Below are 23,317 nucleotides of genomic sequence, written 5' to 3'. Positions count from 1 at the left end.
ATATATAAATAAATAAATGCTATCAAAATTAAAAGCAAGCAGGTCGTAAAAAAGTTATATTGATGTCTTGAAATACACGAGGTATATTTAGGTAACAAATTCATTTGAACATAAAATTATTGCACAGAAATCCTTAATTTTGGCATTAAATTGATTTAACACAATGAAATAGAAGTAGGTATTTTAATCATCTTGCTTGGAGGCCATAACTAATAAAAAAAATCACGAAAACGTGGTTATATCAGAGTCAAATTAGTTGTAACAGGTGCTATGGTTTAAAACAGTTTACAGGTCATTTTTTATTTTCGAGTCGACGCAACCGGCGATTCTTAGCATCTAATGTCCTAAATTTACTTATTGTATAGATAATATACTTATTTATTTGTGACAACCGAATTTCTATTAAAAATCTGCGTAAAAGAGTTTTAAAAATTCGTCGTCATGAAAACAGGGCTCTAAAGAACGGGTCTGAATATTAACAATGTCAAATTATTTCCCCCAAAGTGTCGTGGTGGAGAAGATAGAGTAAGAAAAAAAACAACAAAAAAGTAATTTTTATTTTCACATTCAGCACGCATAAATTGGGAGCAACAGTCGAAGCAGCGCATAACTGTATATTATGTTGCATAAGAAATTGTTGCAAATAAACCCACCTAAAGCAGGCATAGCAGAAGAAAAATCTACAGTTCATTTATACAATTCTCTTTACATGAAATTTAAGCCAAATAATTTCTAAAAATTGTTTAAGTACAATATTTACACTAGTCAACAACATTTAGACAAAATTGTAAATTGTACCTACTAAACCAGTAAAAAGTCATTTCTAAAGTTGAATTGCTTTCTGAATCTGAATTTGAAGCTCAGGTCTAGAATCAGAAATACATATTTGTAAAACAAGTTTTTATTTAACAACATGGAAAATCATGAAACTTTATAATACGTTGTTGAAGAGATTGAAAAAATGAAGGAAGCTTTCCAACGAAATATAGAAGTCGTTCGAAAAGTCAGTTTTTGTCAAGATATTTGAGAAAAACTGATGTAAAATTCGAAAAACAAACGATTTAAAAAAATTGTTTGTATACTTTTTTGCATAAAAATTCTAAACTAGTACTTTGATTTTTAATGTAATCCGTCATAATAAAGGTTGAAAATTCTGCTTTCTAACGCAGTGCTATAAACACTTTGTTATCTCTGATCATTTAGAACTTATATGACAAAAACACTTTTGAAGATTCTGTAAAAATAGTAGTTTTTTAATAATCTCACGTTTCTAAATAATTTCACTGGTCAGAATGGGGATTTACAGATAACAATTATGCAGGAACTGTTAAAAAGTTGTTTGTCCAGTCTTTTATAATTTAAATAAATTTAGAGACGTTTTTGTATAAATCTACATATTTCTTTTGCTCCAAATGAAATTTATTTAAAATTTATCGACTACTGCTACCACATTGTCCGGAAGAAAAAGAAGAAAGTTCATTAATAGATGTTATTTTAATGATTTATCCGTCTACGCGCGGGTTGAAAAAACATAAAGACCTTTACCTATTCCTCTTATGTTTTTGGTGTTATTTTACTCAAGCGAAAAAAACTGGGCAGTGTCACCCATAATAAAAACGATGAAACAATTTAAGTATAAGTACCGCTTTATAATTTTGTGCACAAGCAATTCACCTACTGAGCCATATATCAGTACAGTTTGGCCCGCCCTCAAGTCATTCCAAAAATATCTTCATAACAGTTGAATAAAACACCCACATCTTTATATTCATCAAATACCCGCAACTTATAATTTGTCATCACTTCTTTATTATTTAATTGGTCTTAAATCACCTGAGTAGCTATATTTAACCGATTTAAATCACTCGATTGCTATCAAGATGCTCCACCAGATGAAGCTATGTAAGTCCCGTTAAGCGTAACGAGTCCTCCAGGTGTATGTTGTACATGGTAATCGGGACTGACCAACAGTTCTTCGCGCCACACCGCAGTGTTCATTGCGCTATCAACAATAACACAGTGGCGGTATTACGGTGCTGCATGTTGTGAGCAGTTTGTATCAAGAAATACAGAAAATGAAGATGCAGTGGATAAGTATAGTCGTAAGTGAATTATAATACTTTTTTATTTTAATAATTTCAATTTAATAATAAAATTTAGCCATAAAATTCCGAGAATTTTTAAAACTTTCCCAACTTCTTGTTCTCCGAATTTGGTGTATAAATTTAAGTGGCTTCTTTTTATTTTTTAAATCTAAAGGCAGAAATAAAATATACCTACGTAGATTTGATTTACTGAAATTCTGGCGACTTTTTGTCTCGTTTCTTAAACATGAAACAACTATCAATTCCTGCTTCAACTTCTTCCGGTTCGAGATCGAGTGTCTGTTTTTCTTGTTACATAAAATCCGGAAGTTTCTCCTTCCATTAGTCGCTTACTGTTAGATTGTACTTTTTTGTTTTGAAAAAGTACGGTTTATGAAGCCAATAAAATTTCAATAGACAGCGTCCATCAATTGAAAACAGTTATGCAATATAGAATTACTTCTAAGTGTGAATAATTAAACATTATGATTTCTAGTCACACTTCATGCTCTAAGGCAGTAATGATGAAGATGCTTATCGTTGATTGATCAATTCGTACAAAATTCAATGAGAAGAAATTTGAAAATATACTTGTTCTTTAGACCTTGGAGCTTTGAAACAAATAAAACTTTCTTAAAAATTTTTGTCTATTCAACTGATGATAATGTTTGTTAAATATGACGAAAGGCATTGTAAAATTACAACCACATAATCTGCTCTTAAAAAGACAGCTCAATTACTCATTAGACCGTTTAAGTAGAAAGTATAAGCCGATAAATTGTGGGTCTCCAAGAAGCGTTTTTATGACTAATCTAGGAGGTAATTACTAGGGAAACGCCTCAAGTTCTGTAATTTTTAATCGGCAGAAAATTGAGCTCAGACAGAAATCGATCTAAGGGGTTTAAAGTGGCGCCTGAACTCCTTATCAGATTTATTTTTTAGCCTTAATAGACCATTAAACCTAATTAAATTTCGCCATTAAGTCTCGTTACCTCACCGATATTAAATCTCATGGCTTAAACGGTAAACCAACGCCAGCGGTCTGGTTTTCAAATCAGAACTTGTAAATTCCTAACCGTACAAACTCCATCAAATCTCCGTAGGTGGATATTGTACCAAAGTCGACATAAACAACACTGAACCGTTGACCCATTGAAATCTTACAAGCTTTTTCGCTCAGGAGATTAAGAAGTTTTACATTGACATTGACCCGTTACCGTAACGATTCCGACTTAATTACAGTGGAGACAACGTAACGACGTGAATAAGCTTACAAGTTCCTAGAAATGGCAATATCACTTCGTATATGTAGATAAAAGCAGCTTTCTTCACTTCCTTGGAACTTGACACTCGGAATTTCATGTTGCTTACATATTGATGGGATTTCTTCTGTCTCCTGGGAATGTGTTTTAGGGTCACCTCATCAAGTAAATCATTCTGTTCTGATTTTGGGTGCGCAATTACGTGTTTGGTCATGAGAGCTATAAATTAGTGTTACCGGAAAAGCGCGGAAGGAGAAATGATAAAGACTTGTTCTTAGCAGTGTTTAATGAGAGGTAACTGTTACATTTACCTACATTTCAGTACATATGTAACTTGTAATAACGTGGAGCTTAATAGCAAACGGGACCCATTTTTCTACATATTACTTTTGCTTTTTATTAGGTATAATTTTGATTCAGTTAGTTCGAATGACTAATTGGTATATTGCCAAAGAGGTCTGGTGTTTAACTTTCCAATTTTCCACGTACTAGCTTGCTCAAAAATTGTTTCAAACAGTCTAAAAAGTAAAAGCAACTTTGAACTGTAATACAGTTCTTCGCAGTAAACGCTCTAATAGCCCATAGCGATGCAACCTCCAGAAAGAAAATCCCCTGGAATTTCATCACGCGCCACCTGACTCCAGAGACCTACTTCTTCGTGACCTTGGTTTCGGAAGCGTCCTTCTCGAAAGGTTATTGAACAGATTCCCTCCAGTTCAGTTGTTTTTGGTACAATATCATCATCGCCACAGATAAACTGTACATATGTAAATTTCGTTTCCAAGAAGAATTTGACGTCCCGTTAACATTCTGCTAACTGTATAACACCTTTTAATATAGCATCGCTCCGATTGCTCACTTACGTGCGTGCATTTTGACCAAATCAACCGACAATTGGCTCACGTACTGCACTTAATTATGTAAATGCACAGGAAGGAAAGTACTTGCGTTATTACTTCTTCAGTTTCAGTCGATGGCAATAAGGGGATTTCCTAATGCATCCTGAGACAAATAGACCATAACAAAGACAATCTGGTGAGCTCATTATCGAGATTTTATTTGCTCGTGTTGCATTACTGTTTTGCTAACAGTATTTAGCACCGATGACCGTGAAATCTTAAATTAATACTGAAATGATTGTTGTGTTGTAGACAAAACGTTTTCGTGTTGTTGGAATTATGTAATTTGACGTGTCTATGGCGTGCTATAATAACCTACTTTGAATATCTTTTTTATGTAACGGTATAATCCACCTGAGTAATGTCTCCTTTTGGAGGGTAATTGGAGCATGTAACATGGTTCGTATTTTGTTATTATCAAAAGTTGATGTAACACCCATTACATGGTTTCGTTTGTTTTTAAGTGGGTGAACGATATGACAAATTAGATTCCAAAAATGTAATGTCTGTGTTTTAGATTTTGCAATTTCTAGTGTACAATATAATGAATTTAAAATGGCAAATTTTGAAGATATAACAATAATGGAATTTCACCTAAAATAAACCATTCCATAAAAAAATTGGCAATTTTTGTTTTGCTATTTTTAAAGAGAAACTTTCTGTTTTAACTGCTTTATAAGTTTGAAACTTCTAGCACTTGATAAAGAAGTTCAAAATATGTAATTTCCTTCCAAAATTTCATTGCGATAGCTCTAAAACTACGAGACCTACAAATTTCAATAAAAAAATTGCAATTTTTGATTTATCCAAAGAGTAAAATTTTTCTTAAATTTGTTTTTACTGAAATTTGGAGCACTTAATAAACAAGTTTAAAATAGCTTTTTCTCAAAATTTTATTATGATAACTTTAAAACTACCAGACTTACAAATTTTAACAAAAAAATGCAAATTTTTGTTTTATCCTAAAAGTAAAATTTTCTAAAATCTGTCTTGACTGCTCTATAATTTTGAAATTTAGAGTATTTAATAAATAAGTGCAAGATAATTTTCTCAAAATTTCATTGCCGTAGTTTTAAAACTATTTGAATTACAAATTTTAATAAAAAAAGCAAATTTCTGTTTTACCCTAAGAGTAAAATTTTCTAAAATCTGTCTTAAATGCTCTATAATTTTCAAATTTAGTGTACTTAATAAATAAGTTCAAGATAGATTCCTCCCAAAAATTTATTGATGTAGCTTAAAAACTACCTGAATTACAAATTTTAATAAAAAATATTGCAAATAAAAAGTGAAAAATTGGATTTATTTTTTTTTATTCTTGGATCTAGGGATACTTTAGGGTAATTGAATTTGGCAGTTTACCTTGATTCGATAGATTTTTTGTACTTTAAGTTTAGCCCATTTTGCCTCAAAAACCATAAAAAATAGCATTTCAACGCTGTCTTTCGGAGAATCTTCCTCGAGTATAGTAAATATTTATGTCATTCCCCCATTTTTGTAACCAACATATTGTTATTCAATCAGAATTATCCTTAAACTTTTGTGTAACATTAAAGTCATTACATCACTTCCATCGTCACAAAAACAAACATCTATAAAGTGAAAAACTAATTTCTTATGCAATTTTTCTCATTATCTGCACGAATTTTTAGAAACCACGTTACAAAGTCATCACTTTTACTCGATTTGATATCACAGAATTCCGCGATGTCTTCAAAGTAAAAGTAGTAATTGTCGCTAATGAATGTAACGGTATCTAGAACACCAATTTTGCCGTATCCTCCCTGTGTATACAATTTTCATCGTTCATTGACTTTCATATAACGTTAACAATAACGTCACCACCGAGCGTGGCACTAATAATAGTGAAAAACATCGAAAATGTAAATATGACACGTATTTAGTGTTGTTAAAAACCAAAGAATGTGTTAATTGGTGTCAGGTCTGCTGTAAGCGGGTACCATTACTGGCCACAATTTATTTAAAGTAATGCAGGATCTCTATCGATAACAAAAAGTTAAGTTGACCTTTTTTAACATTTCTGCATTGCATATTGTTCCATGAAATTACCCACAGAACCGCGTCTGGTGTTCCTACTTATGCAATCAAACTTTCTCTAAAAGTGCCATTTTTGCCGTATCAGACACGAAATCTTTTTTCAGGTCCTTGTCCTGTACACAAGCATAAGTAACGCCAACCACACGACAGAGGCAGGACCTGAAGAACCTCCGGAAGGCTATTACGCGTTTGTGGAGTCTCCGAATGCTGAGCCTCCAAGAGTGAGACCTCCTCCGTACTCTCACGCTCCTGTAGATTGTAAAGAGGATGATAACAAAACTCCGCACGCTTCAGTGTTTAATTTATGTGGAGATCTTAATAAAGGAACCATTCCTAGAAATCCCATGAGGCAAAATGTGATGGGATCACCGTACCCATTGTGAGTAAAAGTAAATAAAAAAGTTTCCAGTCGTTAGAACTTTCATGTCTAAATTTAAATCGTCCAACTGGTCTTCATGATCGTGGTATTGAGTTTTTATTATCGTGAGAGGAAAGATTTCATCTCATTATTCACCAATTGACTTTGTATAAAAACACAATAATGTGATCTGCGAGAAAGTAGAATCGAGAAATTAGTGAACACTGCTCATTTATTTAATTTTTCTTAATAACGATTTTTTTGTAGTGAAGTGATCCGAAACAAGACCCTGAAATTCCTCAGCCGCACATTACCAATTCTTAAAGCAGACGAAACGTTGCCCAAAGTTGCACAGCTCCAAGACGACCTCATTTCGCAGAATACGTGAGTAGAACAATAACAAATAAGCTCTCATCTAACAATACTTTTAAAGAATCACTCCATTCTACAACAACAACGATCGGGTCAAAAGGTCCAGTAACCAAACGGAAAAATCCAATGCCACTGCCCAAGAAACTAGAGAAAGAAGAGCGCGGAAATTCTGCGACCAAGGAGGACTTTTCTGTATGTTGTACAAAGCGATAAATGGAGAGCCAACTTCTTCTACTGTTATAACTCAACAATCTGCTCATCTTCCCGTTGAAAGAAGGGACGAACCAGCACAACAACAAAGATATGAAGGTCCGCCGACTCCATGTCCTGCAAAAGTGGAATATGCTACTCCAGTCTTTGCTAAGAATTATCAAGGTGTCTGGAGATATGTCGTGCAGATTCCTTACGAAGGATATTTTACTCAAACCGTTGAAGTTACGAGGTAAATAAAGTCATAACGGATAATTCTGTAAATTGTACAGGTTTAATCACTATTAATACAAATTGTTGAAAAGTTGAGCATGAAGAACGGTCGTTAGTTTAACAACCTTTAATTGCAGCAGATTACTTATAAAATTGCCCATAAATAAGAGTTGTAATGTGCTTGTTTCTTGCAGATGTTTACAATCACGATGCCACTATTTGGATGGAGGTTGTTTATCCTCCCCAAGATGGTCAAGTCTTTTGGTGGCGGAGATTTATTATCCAGACACTGTTCTGAGTAGTAGTGACACAGCAAATCCTCCGAGGAGCCCCGTGGCAGCCTCGCAACCGCCATCGGTGCAAGATTTCCAGGTATGGGCTGTAGTGTATTTTTATTATGCAAATATTCACTGGTTTAACACAACGAGCTCACTAAGGACTTCATTTTTAGAACTACCAACAGTATCTCCACAAGAGAGCCGGGCTCCAAGCCGCCCCCGTGGACTCCTCCACCACGTCTAGACCCACCCATTGTGACGGCGTCGACGCTCTTGGTTGCTTCCAAGTGCGACTTTATTACGACTGGTTCCTGATTCCCGGTTCTTGCAAATGTTGGAGACCCGACTACTTCAACAAATACGTCCGAAGGAAATCTACCAGCAGCGATCTATAATTACAATTTTAACCATACTCCAATCAAGAGACTGTACCACTTAGCAGTCGTTGTTACTGTTAAGTATAAAAACAATGGTGGTTTTGTTTTTCAAAAATGTAGTATCTATATCTAGTCTATATTGTAACAACTTAAGACTACGAGATTTTAGATTATGGGACTGGGATTGACATTGACCTCCGTAGTGATAATTCATTTTATCGTGTGATAACAGGTCTTTGCAGCGGAGGTCTTTCATTCTGAAAGATCAAAGTCACGTTTAAACTTTTAACACTTGCACATAGAGGATGTTTGTTTATTTATGCGTTACTCGTCAGGTATTTTTTTACTTTGTGGCATTCAAGTATTTTTTTATATAAAAATACTTGACGAGAATTGAATTTAGGTGTTTAGGTTTTTGCTTTGAATAAACTTGTGTAACAAGGAAATTTAATTCATTAGAAATTTTGTGTAACCATTAAATTGCCTTGTTTCACTTGAAGGGATCGGTAAGGGTCATAAAATTATGCAGTTTTGTAAAGAATTCTGAAAATAAAGTGTTATTTAATTTTAATTCTTATACCGCTGTCCATAATAGTAATAATTGCACTTTGAAGACTCAATAGAAAAAATTATGTGTGTAATCTGAGAGCGTTGTACTCTGCTTTCTTTGCACAAATAACTGTTTCTATATTTTGGTAGCACACTAAAGATAACGTTGCATTTAAAATTTACATAAATAACTAGTTTAAAGCTTGAAATGGTGTTCTGGTTTTTGGAATGTACATTAAAATTACCCCAAACTGGATGGCAGCATTGTTCTGTAAAGCATACTAAATTCGTTAAAAAAATTCAAGTCTAGTAGTGGAGAAACACTTCTAAATGTGACAACATATTACATGATGCTGCTGGTCACGACTTCCTGGAATTAAAAAATATAAGACCATTAAAGATAGTTTTAAAAACTTACTTGTAAGTCTTTGATTGTATCATCCCAGTTTTCTTTGGCAATAGCAGGCACTGTAGCGGTGATTAGCTGAGTAACTTTGGTAATATTTTTCTGGAAAGTTGCAAGAACATCAGACACAGTTACGTGTTCATCTCTGTTTTCCTTCCAGCAGTCGTAATCAGTAGCTAGAGCAATAAGTCCATAGCAAATCCCAGCTTCCTTTGCTAGTACAACCTAAAAATTAACATATTTTTAAAATATCTTCTGTGGTAAAAAATTCGTCTTACTTCAGGAACAGTTGACATGTTTATTAAATCTCCACCCCACTGGCGAAACATTTTACTTTCTGCCTTGCTGGAAAACCTTGGGCCTTCAATTGTGACCACAGTTCCTTTAGTGTGGATTGGTATCTTGAGTTTGTTAGCAGTGTCTATAATTATCTGTCTTGTTCTTTGATTGAAGGCTGGTTCCATTGGTAGATGACAGATTCCAGATGGGTGGTTTGCTTCTCCATCATAAAAAGTTTGTTTGCGGTACTGTGTTCTAAACTCCCGCAACTAGCAAAAATTAGCAACTAATTAACACAAACTCACCTATCAATAAAACTATCCAATATGACTACGTCTCCTGGTTTGATGTTTTCTTGTAATGATCCTGTGGCAGTAGCCGCAATAATATGAGTACAACCCTCTTCCTTCAAGGCCCATATATTCGCTCTATAATTAACATTACTAGGCATGATGGAATGTTTTCGTCCATGACGAGCAAGCAGGACACATTCCACCCCTTCAATTTCTCCCACTGTTAAAACGTCAGATGGATTTCCAAAGGGGGTTGTCACAGACTTAGTTTTGGGGTTTTTTAAAATGTCGGGGTTGTCCAGACCCGACCCTCCTATTATTCCAATCTATAAAAAAATAATGAGACACTTTACATTAGTTTAAAATAGTTTTTACCTTAATTTTGGAAGACATTTCTGTTAATTTTCGTTTTTTTGTCGACGACGAAATGTTGAATAATGACACAAGAAATGTTACTAATGGAAACTAAACGCGTCTAGCGTTATTTAATCAATAAAGATTCTCGAATTGTTCAACGTGGAGAGACAGCGAGTTGATAATTAACTGACAATTGAGGTTATGTGCTATGCAGTTGTCAAGGAGATGGCGTTTATAAGTTGAATAGAGGAAGCACAGCGTATTTACTTCCAGAATGAAGCTTATATAACTTCATAAATTGGAGGCAACTAGAAATACAAAATTATAAAAAATCGAGAACTTTTGCCATTAAAATTCGAAAAAACTGATTAATTTAAACGAGACCTGTATTACCGACTGAACTAATGTTCGGAGTCGGACAGTATCGGTTACACTCGGTTCAAAAATTTTTGAGAAACAAACTTTTTTTATAAAGACTAGAAAAAATTCATTTTGAAACTTTTACATCAGACTGCCCATTTAATCTTTATCCCATATTAAATGATTCTTTTAATTGCATCAGCTGGCTAAAAATCTTCGAATTTGATGAGATTCCGGATTTTCCTGACAGTTGCCGAACAGTTTTTGCGTGTTGTGTTTGTGTTCTTCTTGATTTTTTAGATTTTTGCCGAAAAATTATTGTTTTTAAGTGCGTGGGTGAGTCGGTTTTCCCTAATCTGTTTTCCTTAAGCCTTATGAAATTGCAACTTGTTGGAATGTGCGAAAACTTTTAATTTTGGGCAGGTTAGAACTCCGACACAAGAACCAATTTAGATGATCAAAACTACAAAAGTGAGAAATGAGGTTGAAGTCTTTGAGTTTTGCCACAAAACATTGCAGTTGTAGTGTAAATAAATAGCGTTCGAAGTGAATTTTATGCGAAAAAGTGATGTGTACCTACCATTTGTGACATCATAGAGAGCCAATGGAATACGAGATCATCAAGGACGTAGGGTGAGTTTGCACAAGAAAGTAAGGTGATGTTTAGGGGAAAAACAATTATGAGAACTTCTTACTTGTATTATGCAGTTTGAGTACGATTATTGCTTTTTTTACTATGACACTCAAACCTATTTTTATACAGTTTAGTGCATGTAACCGCCTTATTTAGCATTCTTCTTTTCGCTGATTTCTAGTCCGGATTAACTTGCTTCACTTTCCAATTTTGCCACAGTTCTTTTGCATTTTGGCCATCAATGTTAGATCATCCTCGCATACCAAGCTTGGATATTAATTTCTGAAAATTGAAATTATTTTATATTTAATTTAATTTGATATTTGAATTAGACGCAGAGTTTTTATAAATTGTGTTAAGCCTAGAGTTAGTAGAGATTTGCAGATTGAAGAAAGTTGAAAAGTCCAAATTAAATGTTGATTAAGCTTGTTAAAATGGTATGAGTGCTGATGTATCTATAGTTTGCTAAACTAGATAAACTTGTTGGATAGGTTTGCTGTCTTGTTTATTTAGATTCCAAAGCAGGTAAGTAAATACCTAAAGCTTTTTGTAAATGTCGATTTTCCCATGTTTTAGTTACCTCACCCCTACGGCTAGATCAGCGGGCCGTAAAAGATATCGAAAGCCTGCCGGGCATTAAAACAATAATGAAAAGTGCTGGATAAATAATAAAATAAACCTAACTGCAACTATTTTAATGTTTATGTTATGAAAAATTGACAAAAACAGCTAAATTACGCCCTTAGACGAGTTTAGATCTTTATTCGTCTGGTCTTTTTGCCCCCGCAAAAAATTATGGTTCAGAACATCAGAAATTAGTCTTTTAAAGTAAGTGTTAATCAATATAAAAAAACTTAGATTCGTAGTTCATGTACATACATCAAACCTTTAGTAATTTAATTTGGCATGGTCGTAGTTTATTTTAAAACTAACAGTAAATTTAATAATCTCCTTTTCTTATAAAAACTGAAATCTCTGGAATCTGGATAAAAAGCTTATCTAAAACATTCTTTTCTTTGAAATATAAAATTACATTCAAGCACACTTAACATTATTACATTTTGATGTGTTCCGGTTCCGCTAGAATACCTACAAGTTATTCAACTTAGCAGTTCAATTTTGGGCTGAAAATATTACAAGGAACTAACTGGATACCATAAAATTATAATGATTTGAACTCCTTGAGGTGTTTTTCATTTTTAATAGTTTTGTGACGGGGAATGAATAAGACGTTTTAAATTAGCTCCGGTGCTTTTGTGTATTCAAGAAATCGGAATATTTTATTGACACATTTTTTATTTGACATTGGGAAGTTCGATTTCCATTCAACAAAAGCATGATGAAATAGTTTTACTTCTTGAGTCATAGCGCCCTAAAGAAGGAATAACAAACTTTCCAAATTCGGTGCATCCCTTATTCAATTGGCTTTGTCTACTTACCGTACACATTACTACTCTTAGCTCTTTGTTACTCTTTTTAAGTTTGTTGAAAAGGGCAGTAAATTCTGATTGTTCCGTTGTAAACCGTTGAGTACCTATTCAGTTTCTGAAGAGTCAATTATCGTAAAATAAAACGCCTGCGTACATAAAAATTTTGTATTTTTTTTAGTTAGAAAAATATTACAGCAAATTATATATTTTTTACAAAATACATATTCGATTTCACAGATGCATTATAGGCTAGGAACAATAATAAAAAACCGGTCAACAAGTATCACATCAGATTTCAGAAATATAAAATACACACATTGGAACTTGGACAGAAACAGATCTCAATATGTATGTTAAAACTTTGGTTAATCTACCCAGAGCGAGAAAAAGTAGGTTTTTAACTTTGATTTGCAAGTATTTGAAAACTACATCGATCGTTGATTTTAAGACAAAATTTCCAAGCACTCGGAATTTTTAGCTGCAATCATTCTCAACAGATTTATAATTATTTTAACCCCCTAAAAGTATGTACAACGTCTTAATTTATTAAGTCTTATCAGGTACAAGTAGCTACAAGTTTGTATTCGTATTTTGTCACATCACAGTTTCAGTAACTTCGGTCAGTTCTGTTGTTAGCTCACTAATTTCAATCAGTGAGGAACCTGAAATATCATCAATGTCGTGGTTGATGCTACTGCAACAACCACCAGGCTCCATATTTCAGGTGGTCGTTGTCACTATCCATCGCCTGGCGTTGTATTGAGCAACATAGGGTCTGTGGGAGACCCTTGAGGGATACTTATTTGAGCGTGCGCTGTTGCAGAGTGACCATCTTGAAAATGGTCGTAACGAAGTACTCTGAGCATCACCTGAGGAGTTACTTGCACTGTTACCTGTGCCCAAGCAATAAAGAAAATGAAAATAAATGCTATGAATAGAACAGATAAATTAGATTTTTACAGGAACATTTAACACGAGGAAAGCGACAGTTGTCACTAAAAGTCTTGGTTTGATTAGTCTGGAGATTTCTGACAATTGACAAATGTGTTAACTTCCTTTCTTACAACCGCAATTTACATCTTTAGTCAGATCTAATTTGTCTGGTCCCTAAATGGAGCAGAAAAAAATCCTAGATAATGACTACCAAAGTAAAATAAAGCAAGAGTCAGCTGAGCTCCATCCCTTGCAAATCAATACAAAAGCAATCATTCAACTTGCATATCTTACCTCCAGCTGCTGTTCGGTAATTCTTGCTGGAAGCGGTGTAGTGTCGAAGGAGGAGTCGCGGCAATTCCCTGTTGAATGCTAGATAAATCCACGGATTTACACAGCTGTTTAACGAGGATAGGAGGACTAAGATCACGAAAACGGGACCTGTAATGATATAACATTTTCATTATTTACCAACTTCTTGCAGAAACCGTTATATTTCACAGCTGGGATTTGAGCATTGGCGAAGTCACAGGCGCGAAAGCCGAGACCAAAAGTACATATTAATTATCGTCTCGGGACTTTCACTTAAAAGCTTGTTTACCTTTTTGTGTAATGAGAAGACTGGTAAAAAAAGTCGCGAATTTGTGGGAGCTGGAGCTTTTAGCTATGATTGTAAAATTATCCGTTTATTATGCACGAGACAAGTTAATAATAACAGCGTCTATTTAGTTTATTTTCGTTGTTATGCAAGTAGCTCGGTGAATGTATGAACATAAAGCACCCATCAACGTCTGTGTATGATATAATAACCTACAGAATCATTTTATTTTCAGTTTCGGGTATTTGCTTTGTTGATGTTGGAATTGCTTTTCGCACCACGAAAACGAGGTCCATTGTTATTAGATTCATACCCTGATATTGCTCACAACTCTGGAGTTTTAATATACATATCTGCTACAGGTGTCCAGATAAGAATGGCCACCGGTTTTAAATCAGAAAGTAGAATTACAAAAAATGTCCACCATTTTCTTCTAAACGTTAAATTAAAACCGTTGGAAATAAACTACAAGTTTGCGTGTTGCGAAAAGATACAAATAATTTCATGACTCCCACGGCAGTTGAATAACAAATTTTGTTTATCGATAGTTATAAACGTAATAAACTTAATTTGGTATCGACAAACTGATCATCTGCACATAAAAGTCGCAATGCTGATAAACTTCCCGACACCGAAATGTATTTTTTATTGTGGAATTCTTTACATGCTTTATATTTTTTCTCAAATAAAGGTATTGCTTAGTTTTTTAATGGGAGTTTCGCTGACTACAAATTGTGTGCGCTGAATAATAAATTGGGCGACAAAAAATTTACGTGGTATTTTAGTTTTTACATGAAAGTAAAAAATATTCGGAATGTTTTTCCAATATCCAATATAAATTCCACAGCCAGAAATCAATTAAATTAAATGAAACTCTGGTAGGTGCTTGTATCGTTTTAGACTGATTGTTTCCAATGAAAATGAAAGTAAGAAGTTTAGGAATAAATAAGTATACAGAAAGCGTAGTTCTGCGGAAATTGAATTAAGGTATAAACCTTCCTTTTAAAATTTACTTTCCTTCCGCAAAATTGTTTGACCATGAAAAAATATGTATCTTTAAAAGCATTAAAAAAAGTTTGGAAATTTAATTTCATCAAATTTGTTTATAAAATACAATTGTAGATTTTCGCGATTTATTAAACTCGCACAAAGACCTTTATAAATGTAGTAATTTTGTTAAAAAATCTTTGTAATTAACATTTTAAAAAATAGTAAACAAGTTGAAGTGACTTGTGAGGTTAAATTAATCCTTTTTAAATTGCTTTGAAGTGAGCCGAGATTACAATTTTAGCTCAAAAAACTGATGTAATTCGCTTAGAAGTTCCAGACTATCTATTGCACTAATTATAAATTTCAAGCTGCTCTAATGATAATGAAGCGCAGTGAAGCTACAATTTGCAAATAAAACAGAGGAAAACTTTTGGATAGGACCAAAACGAGAAAACTTAAACTCATTACCTTTGGCTTTCTGCTGGAGATTATTTTATGAATTATCGTCTTAGTTTGATTATAGTTGATTCGTTTTAGAGGAATTCAGCATCGATCGAAAATAAAATTAAAATCAAGAATTAATTAAGAAGCTAAACTAAAGCGGGTCAAAATTAAAATCGAGAATTAATTGAGAAGCTAAACTGGAAATGCATAGTTCAATGCTATATTTTATATTTAGAAATGCATGCTTTTACGACGATGCATTTCCTTGCAGCTATGGATGATACCAAAGCTCTGATTCTTGCTTTTAGATGTATAAAACTCAGCTAATGTTGCTTTCGCCTGATCTAGTAGTATTATGGAAGTACACAGTTTGAAAGAGCTTGTTTTAAAGGCCTTCGTCTCTCCTTCACTGAGTTAAAGTCGATTTCTTACCAAACACGACGAAAAAACAAGGCTAATCGCTTTCCTGCATTGCATAACTGTGCAAAGTAAACATAATATTAAGGTGGTCTTTTACGTAGCAATTGAAAAACAATTTGGTGTCAAATTTTTATGTCAAACTGCATATAAATTAGTCGTTTTATGTAATTTTAACTACAAACTGTAGAAAAATAATACTCTTTAGAGCTCTGGTGATAAAGCGCCGTACAGAGTTAAATGTGTATTAGCACGTAATCTATTTATGGATAATTATTTTTGTAGTTTGCAATTTTTACTATTTTTAAAGCATTAGTTATGTACATATTGTATGATCTTACAGTCTTTTTCGGTTTCATTTTATCTCATCTTGCTCTAGCAAAACTGAAGATGTAAAAATTTGAACTAAAAGCAGTTTGTCTATAATAGGAGTAATTTTTTGGATGAATTATCGAATATTAAACTACAAAAAATTAACAATTTTATTATGGATTATTTCATTTTCTAGTGCTTTATGTGGAAATAGGGGTAAATAATCGTTGTAAAAAGTGCTAGAAAAAAACTCATATTACCGAGTTTGGTTTTTATTGTTGTAATTTAATTTAATATACTATTTTAGTAAGTATTCATGACAAAAATGGTGGATGCGCCGGTCTAATTTCTGGACTTTCGCTGCATCGGCTTATTAAAGAGCAATATTTTGTAGAATGCCGATATTTTTGCCAAACAGAAAACTGGCTTGCCTCCTTAAACATGATATGCATGAACAACATGAACTTGTGTTCAAATATTTCATACCTATAGTTAAACAATTATTGTAGATCGATGACCATCATTGGTAATATTTTTAGAATTTTAGGTTACTCTTGCATTTATAGTAACTATTAATACAACAAAAATTATGGAAATATAGAACCAAACATTATAGCTATTTATTTGAGAAGGATATTAAGTAATTCATAATGAACGAGGACTTTACTTGTTAACGTCCGAGTTTTTTATGAATTAGTTAATATCCGTAGTAAATACAAAGCTTTATCGAAACATGTACGAATGAGGCAATGCTACCACCACTAGTTCTGCCAATTTCCAATTTTTAACTTAATTTTTGAACGCGACGAAACAACGAGAAAAGCATTTCCTAACATATTTTATGTTACAATTAATATAAATAAATGGAAATCTTCAGATTTTGTTCTTCGCAGTTGCTTTCATTTTCAAAAATACATTGAATATTATGGATTAAGAACAACTATACTATTATGAAACGGTAACTATGCTATTATGAAACAGTAACTATGTTATTATGAATTATTTGTATCATCACTATTATGATGTACTTTACGTGTAAGCATAGAAACGTATTAGACACATCTTAATGTTCATGTTTCGATAAATTTAGTTTTCTTGCAACTGAAGGCTCAGTTTCAGTGGTTGCAGACAGTAACACAATAAAATGTGCCTCGCCGAAATGTGTATAATTCAGTTTAAAGTTAGTACGATTGTCGGTGATATTTAGGGAGAGTCAAAACTCAAACTACAAAGAAAATATTTAAATGTACGTTTGAGCATCATGAATATAAAAATACGCTTCAAAAGTTTGGCGCAGTTATGTGTTCTTAAACGGTCCATAAACTACGTTTTGAGTTACCCCTCAATTTATTGTCAGGGGAACGAATTTTCCAAAGAATTTGTGGGTAGCTATAAAGCGAGAAGTTTTTAGTGAGTTTTGGAAACCTTTCTTGCCATTGTAGTAACGTATAGATAATTATGGTTTTAAGCCTGAAGAGTATAAATAAAAAAGTTTTGTAATTTTAATAAAGGCATGCTTCAGTGGTTAATAAAAAATGAAAAAGTGGGTACACTACCAAATTAATAAATTATTGAGCTCCATCTAAATTATATAATGTTTATTGCAAAACTGTAACGTGCTTACAAATTACCGTTTTATCCGTAATAAAATTAAGATAACAGATGCGCAGACGATAGATGCCATCAGTTGCAGCAATCCATCTCCGGGGATATAAATGCCATAAAATTCATTCATAGCATTAGTCGCCCGTTTGTAACACGCTGATAATATTGGGATTTAATTGCTCCGTTTTTTCAGCGCCTCATTATCTTAACAATCCATAAATTTGCTAGGATAGTGCCTAACACGCTGATAATATTGGGATTTAGTTTGCTCCGTTTTTTCAGCGCCTCATTATCTTTTATCACTAAAGCAAAGTCCGTCTCTGAAGGTAGCAGGAATTTTCTAAATATTTTTATTGCTATGATGGACGTTGTTGAAATTCTCAGACGTTTTAATTTACTTCAAAGTTTTTACTAAAAATGTGGAAATCGGCTTTTCACATAATTTAAAAAGACATGACTCAACAAAAACTTTTAAAATGTCGTCATATTAACTCCAAATATTATCTCTTCTAACATCAATAAAGCAGAAAGTTAGCTTCGCCGCAGGCCTCAAGCCTCAATCTCTTTCTATAAAAACTCTCAGCTTAAGCAACATTCTCTCTTTACGTAGTAATGACAGGAGAACATAGCGGATTAATACCAATGAAAGAGATCTCATGTGAAGTGGATAAAGTTGTCTTTTCCTCTTCAATCAGCTAATTGTACCGAAAACCTAACTCAATTACACTCAAATCCAATGTTTTTGAAGCACATGAAAACAAGCTAAATACCCCATAATCTGTCCTTACCTTCAATAAACTGGCTCTGGGGGTCCCAAACAGCCCACAGTTGAGCCAGGATAAAAGGAGTGGAGCACGCAATGTACATTACAATAACTGCAATCGTCTGCTTGACAGTATTAATTTTCGCTCGAGAGATCAAGGGCGTCTTTTTACCCAGGCTCGCTTTCTGGGAGCTTCTGGGTCTCAAACTGGACTCGGAACTATGCCAGATTTCGATGCAAATGGACGTATAAGTGAATATTAAAACAACCAAGGGAATAATGAACACGGAAATGCTGTACCTGTGAATAATTATATTAAAATTGTAATTTGAAATTTGGGCTTAACTCACCAGGTAACGTACGCTTTTTGGCCCCATGGCTCTTGGAAAGTGGCCCAACAGTCGTATTGGTCTCCACCCACATGTGTGTATGTGAAAACTGTCAGCTGCAAAATAAGAGATAATGCTTTTTATTTGGACGGTAACTACAACTTCATTAATAGTAACTATGTATCAAGGAACAGAAGACACTGGCCGAGTGTTATAATTTCTCGAGGTCCAAACGATCGAGGCGAAACTAGAAAGCGTAATCCAATTAGAAAATTTGAATTCTAAAACCAATAAAACACGTTTGTTTTTAACGTATAGATGATGTTTATTTCTACCCCTACTAAATATTTAGCATAACATAGGCAACCCACAATACTTAACTTGCTTATAGGACAGAAATTTAATTTCACAGTTCCGCAGAAAACAAAATTATAACTGCGATCAAATTTGAACGCTTGTTTTAAATCAAAATGAAATTAAAAAAAAACAACCGTCAAATTTATTAAGCCTTGTTATTAAATAATGTACTTAAATCAACTCCAACAAAAATCCACTTGTTTGAAATGTTAATCTCTCTCAGCTGCGACGAATTAACAGGAAGGGATAAAAGGAAAACCACACGACACGCCTAAATGTCTCAACTTTGGGATGAGGTATTGCTTTAGAAATTCCTCTAGAGCACAATAATTGTCAGAATGTGACTTTTTGGTGACAATTTGCATATATTTTGTTAGGTATTTATACATTACTCTATTTGTTTTGAAGTTTAGGAAGTTTAATTATAATTTGTGTTAAAAATATGCGGATTCATAATGGGTTTCGGGAATTTATTTAAAAAATTGGTAGGCGTATTTAATTTTTTTTTGTATTTTTATATTTTGTAATTTGATCACTCGTAGATTCTATGACATACCTCATTCAGTAACGGTTCACCCGTGAGAAAAACTCAACTTAACTCACACGTTGACTATCTACATAAATCGATTGTATACTTTTTTCCAATTTTGGTATGTAAAAAGCAGTTTTTGTCATTTCGGAAGATATGGATAAAAGTGTTTACTCAATTGACTTGATGAAATTTTAGTTTCAATTGTTTCGTGCTAAACCGAACACTGGAAATGAGCAAAACTACGACTCTAAAAGAAAATCCACGGCGATAATCTTTCTTTATAATAAATTTATTTTTATTAAATCGGTTGAACACATTTTTCATTTTTAATGGGAGTTGTGTTGGTAAGACGATATAAACAGCCACTTTATGTTGTATAAAAAATCTTATATAGCGATATTATCTGTATCATATTACACCACATATCATCTTGCTGTAACTACTTAATCCAATTTTGTATTGTAGCTTATACAGAGTTTTGGTTAATTAGCGGTAGTTTCATAGTTGGAATCGCATTTCGCATCAGTTTCTATTTGTTTAAAGCTGACAGTCTTTCAGCACCCTGGTATTGTTCAATTAGATGAAACGTTTTCAAGGATTTTGAGCGGCAAAGTGTGAAATGCAATTATAAAACACGTAACAGGCCAAAACTAATTGTTGGTATATTTCTGAAGGCAAAGATCGATATTTTCTGTTTAAAATTTTAAAAATGCCTTTTTAAGTAAGTTTTGAGTTACTTTTTTGAATAACCGCGTAACAATGACAAAAAAGTAGGTACAGTACTCTCGCGAAAACCTTATAACGAATGCTCGCCGCTTGTATTATAAATAATTATTTCAGGGTAATAAAACAATGAATTTTGAATTCCCACTGATAGCCAGCAATAACTTTGGTTAACTAGGTACCCGTCGACTATAATTGGTTTCAGATAATGCACGAATTTGAAGCGACACTGCATGTAAATGGTATAAACGATATTCTGTTTCCTCTTTTGCCCAATTCAATTTCCATTTCTTTTATTTTTTAAGTTAGAAGACAACACACACTCATAACGCAATCGATATTATTTCCCGAAACACCGGATCCCCGGATCATTTGTATGGTTGGTGTGACAACTAGGAATAAGCGGGATATTGATGAGACTTCCAGTTAAAGATTTATGTAGAATTTTAGCTACACAATTTTATTGAAATTGAGTTTTTTCTAATGCAAAACAGTAATGCTTCCATTCAAGACGTGACGAATATGAAGCGGTTTATGTCACACAACACTTATTTTGAGCAGATTTGCAGAAAAGCTCGTGTTCTTATCTCTATGGGTTTGTTCGTGGTGAGATTTATTCGACGTAAAAAGCGGAACTATGGTTATGCTGTAAATTGAGCCATTAATCTTATCATACTCGTAATGCTCGAAAGATCGTCTCTGGGAAACCGTTTAGTCATATTCGAGGGCAAGGAGATTATTGAATGGAGAAGGGAAAAAAGGGATTGTGTGAATTTAGCTTTAAGTCTACTTGTTGAAGTGGAGGGTACTTTAGAATATGGAAATCTGGGAAGTTGAGGTAATAAATCATTTTTACAAATATGAAATATAAAAGGGATTAATAAAAAACGGTAGAGATGGATGTTTTTAGGAAAAAAGAGATGTTTTCATGTTAGTAAATCTCCAGAAACACGTTCGACAGCGCCCCTTGCAACATCTATATACGAGTACTAAATTTTTAATGATGTTATCATCTTGTTCAAACTTGAGATGTTATTCGACCTTCTGTTTCTTATGAAATCACATGAAAAAATCAGATCTCATTCATCACTCCTAACCGACGGGGTTTTGTCAGTTTACCGGTTCTGTTTTTTTAACATTCTCTGTTTCGGTGATATTTGCATGTCGTTTGCTGAACCTAAATTAGGGCCGTCACGACTCCAAAACAATAAAACATTGCACAAAAAAGCAGTAGTTAAGTCGTGTGAGTGTTATTGTGGTTAAATGCCCAATTCTATTTAACTTTTTATGGGGGTTTTGTACAGTTTATTTCCCAAGAGGGGTTTGTTTATTGTAGTGGCCTTGCTTAAAAGCGTCTATAAGTAGCTGGGGTAAAAAATACAAAAAGCTGTTGCTTGGGATGAGAGTTGAAGCTAATATATGATCTGAAGTATTTTGGATAAACGATATTATGTCAGCACGCTGAGGATTAATCAGTGTCCGAAAGGATGTCTTCAGTCATAGAAAAATTACGTGAAAAATGTGCTATTATTCCCATTTTTTCTCTACATTCGTTCATAAAAGTGTAGTGTAAAAAACGAAGATTGACAGTTAGAATTGGATTTTTATTGCATTGTTTGGTAAATAAAATGCCACCGAACAAAATTGGAAACACAACTTTGCCACAAACACTGAAAGTTGCATGTTTATGGCAACGCGAAATGAGACTTACTCTTAATCTCTAACTTGAAGGAAAACTTAGAAGACAGTTTTCAGGAGAAAAAATCATCAAAACGTAACATTTCAATATTTTTAAAGTTTAAAACTCCAGAGACGTTTTATACTTATTTATCCACATCAAAGCCAACTTCTGCTGACAACTGCTGAAGTGAATAATTTTTTAAAAGTGGTGATAAAAACCTACAGTTATGACAACATAGTGGAAACTTGTGTTTGATTGAAACAAAATTTAAAATTAGAATTTGTTCTAACAAAATTTTTATTGTACTTTTGCGTGAAATAAAGCTGCATTTAACTCAGCTCCGCTTATATTAATAGATTTATCGCCACGAGAAAATTCTGTACCCCTAATTTTAGTTTAATCAGATATAAAAAATACACAACAAACATCTAGAACTTTGGCAGATTTTTGATAAATCGGTTTCTGTTACTTTTTCGTTATAATCCGCAAATATAAGCAACGTCCATGTTTGCATGTAGCATGTTCGTTTAAGTAACAAAATGCCCCAATTCCCGTTTAAGCGGATTATAAAATAGACAGGGGTCATTAAGCACCGGAAAAACTTTAGAACAAGTGTTAACCCTGCGCAACCCCCTTTATCAGATAAATTCGTTTCGTAAAAGTTGGCGTGTCGAAAGAAGGAAGCGATTATGCGGTAGTATTTAACGACTTGATGCACGTGTAGAGATTTACGTGGTAAAAACAATATTATGAATTCTAGCAGTTACTGAATTTATTTTTAGTAAATAAATGGTACGTTTTCCTTTTTTTTTAAATATAGTTTTTGTTTACCTATCACTGTACTTATCTAAATGATTTTGTAAGATAAAACAACAATATGCAGAGTGTTCATAAGTGCGTGATTTTTACTTGTAGCTCATTGTATTGTTAAAGCAAAAGCATTATGGTCTGTGCCACCAAAATATATTTATCTAAACACCATATTGCCATTCGAGTTAATAGGTTTACCATCAGATCTATATCAAAGCCATAATATCGCAATAATATTCCTAATACGACTCGATCATTCTAAACGAGTCAGATCCCTTCCGAATATTAAGATCCCAAATAAAGGTCTTCTGGTCGCAGTGAATCCCAATCAAAGAAACGTGCCTATATTCCCAACTATCAGAAATCTTTCCACTACCGTACACTAAAACATGGAGTTGTTCCCA

General features: G+C 33.5%; 3 protein-coding genes across 7 annotated transcripts in view; 1 reads left to right on the top strand and 2 right to left on the bottom strand.

Moving 5' to 3' along the window:
• Positions 1 to 1,912: 1,912 nt before the first annotated feature.
• spz6 (Spaetzle domain-containing protein 6) lies at positions 1,913 to 8,682 on the top strand. The gene is made up of 6 exons (XM_088042721.1): positions 1,913 to 2,102; positions 6,408 to 6,682; positions 6,929 to 7,045; positions 7,095 to 7,475; positions 7,651 to 7,828; positions 7,908 to 8,682. Exons 1-6 carry the CDS (start codon positions 2,076 to 2,078, stop codon positions 8,127 to 8,129), a joined length of 1,200 nt encoding a protein of 399 aa, XP_087898847.1. The 5' UTR covers positions 1,913 to 2,075; the 3' UTR covers positions 8,130 to 8,682.
• Mtap (Methylthioadenosine phosphorylase) lies at positions 8,641 to 10,405 on the bottom strand. The gene is made up of 5 exons (XM_088042734.1): positions 10,014 to 10,405; positions 9,651 to 9,964; positions 9,345 to 9,600; positions 9,079 to 9,291; positions 8,641 to 9,030 (listed from the first exon to the last, which is right to left on the bottom strand). Exons 1-5 carry the CDS (start codon positions 10,029 to 10,031, stop codon positions 9,004 to 9,006), a joined length of 828 nt encoding a protein of 275 aa, XP_087898860.1. The 5' UTR covers positions 10,032 to 10,405; the 3' UTR covers positions 8,641 to 9,003.
• Positions 10,406 to 10,942: 537 nt separating this feature from the next.
• Positions 10,943 to 23,317, bottom strand: part of LOC148181297 (mesotocin receptor-like) — an 83,613-nt gene continuing 71,238 nt past the window's right edge. For 3 of the 5 annotated variants that reach the window (XM_088046726.1, XM_088046718.1, XM_088046756.1), the window contains 4 exons: positions 18,832 to 18,926; positions 18,507 to 18,781; positions 13,647 to 13,793; positions 12,635 to 13,312 (listed from right to left, as the gene is read on the bottom strand). In XM_088046726.1, the coding sequence (XP_087902852.1) occupies positions 13,140 to 13,312; positions 13,647 to 13,793; positions 18,507 to 18,781; positions 18,832 to 18,926 (690 nt within the window). In that variant the 3' untranslated portion in view covers positions 12,635 to 13,139. Of the gene's footprint in view, positions 11,272 to 12,634; positions 13,313 to 13,646; positions 13,794 to 18,506; positions 18,782 to 18,831; positions 18,927 to 23,317 lie in introns of those variants that run through there. The other 2 variants (XM_088046746.1, XM_088046736.1) reach the window with 2 other exon arrangements.

Source organism: Gnatocerus cornutus, chromosome 1 (genome assembly GCF_029298725.1).
Source record: "Gnatocerus cornutus isolate USDA-ARS CGAHR chromosome 1, icGnaCorn1.1, whole genome shotgun sequence".
NCBI classification, from domain to species: domain Eukaryota; kingdom Metazoa; phylum Arthropoda; class Insecta; order Coleoptera; family Tenebrionidae; genus Gnatocerus; species Gnatocerus cornutus.
Note: the sequence above shows the minus strand (reverse complement) of the source record. Positions and strands in the feature narration are given on the sequence as shown.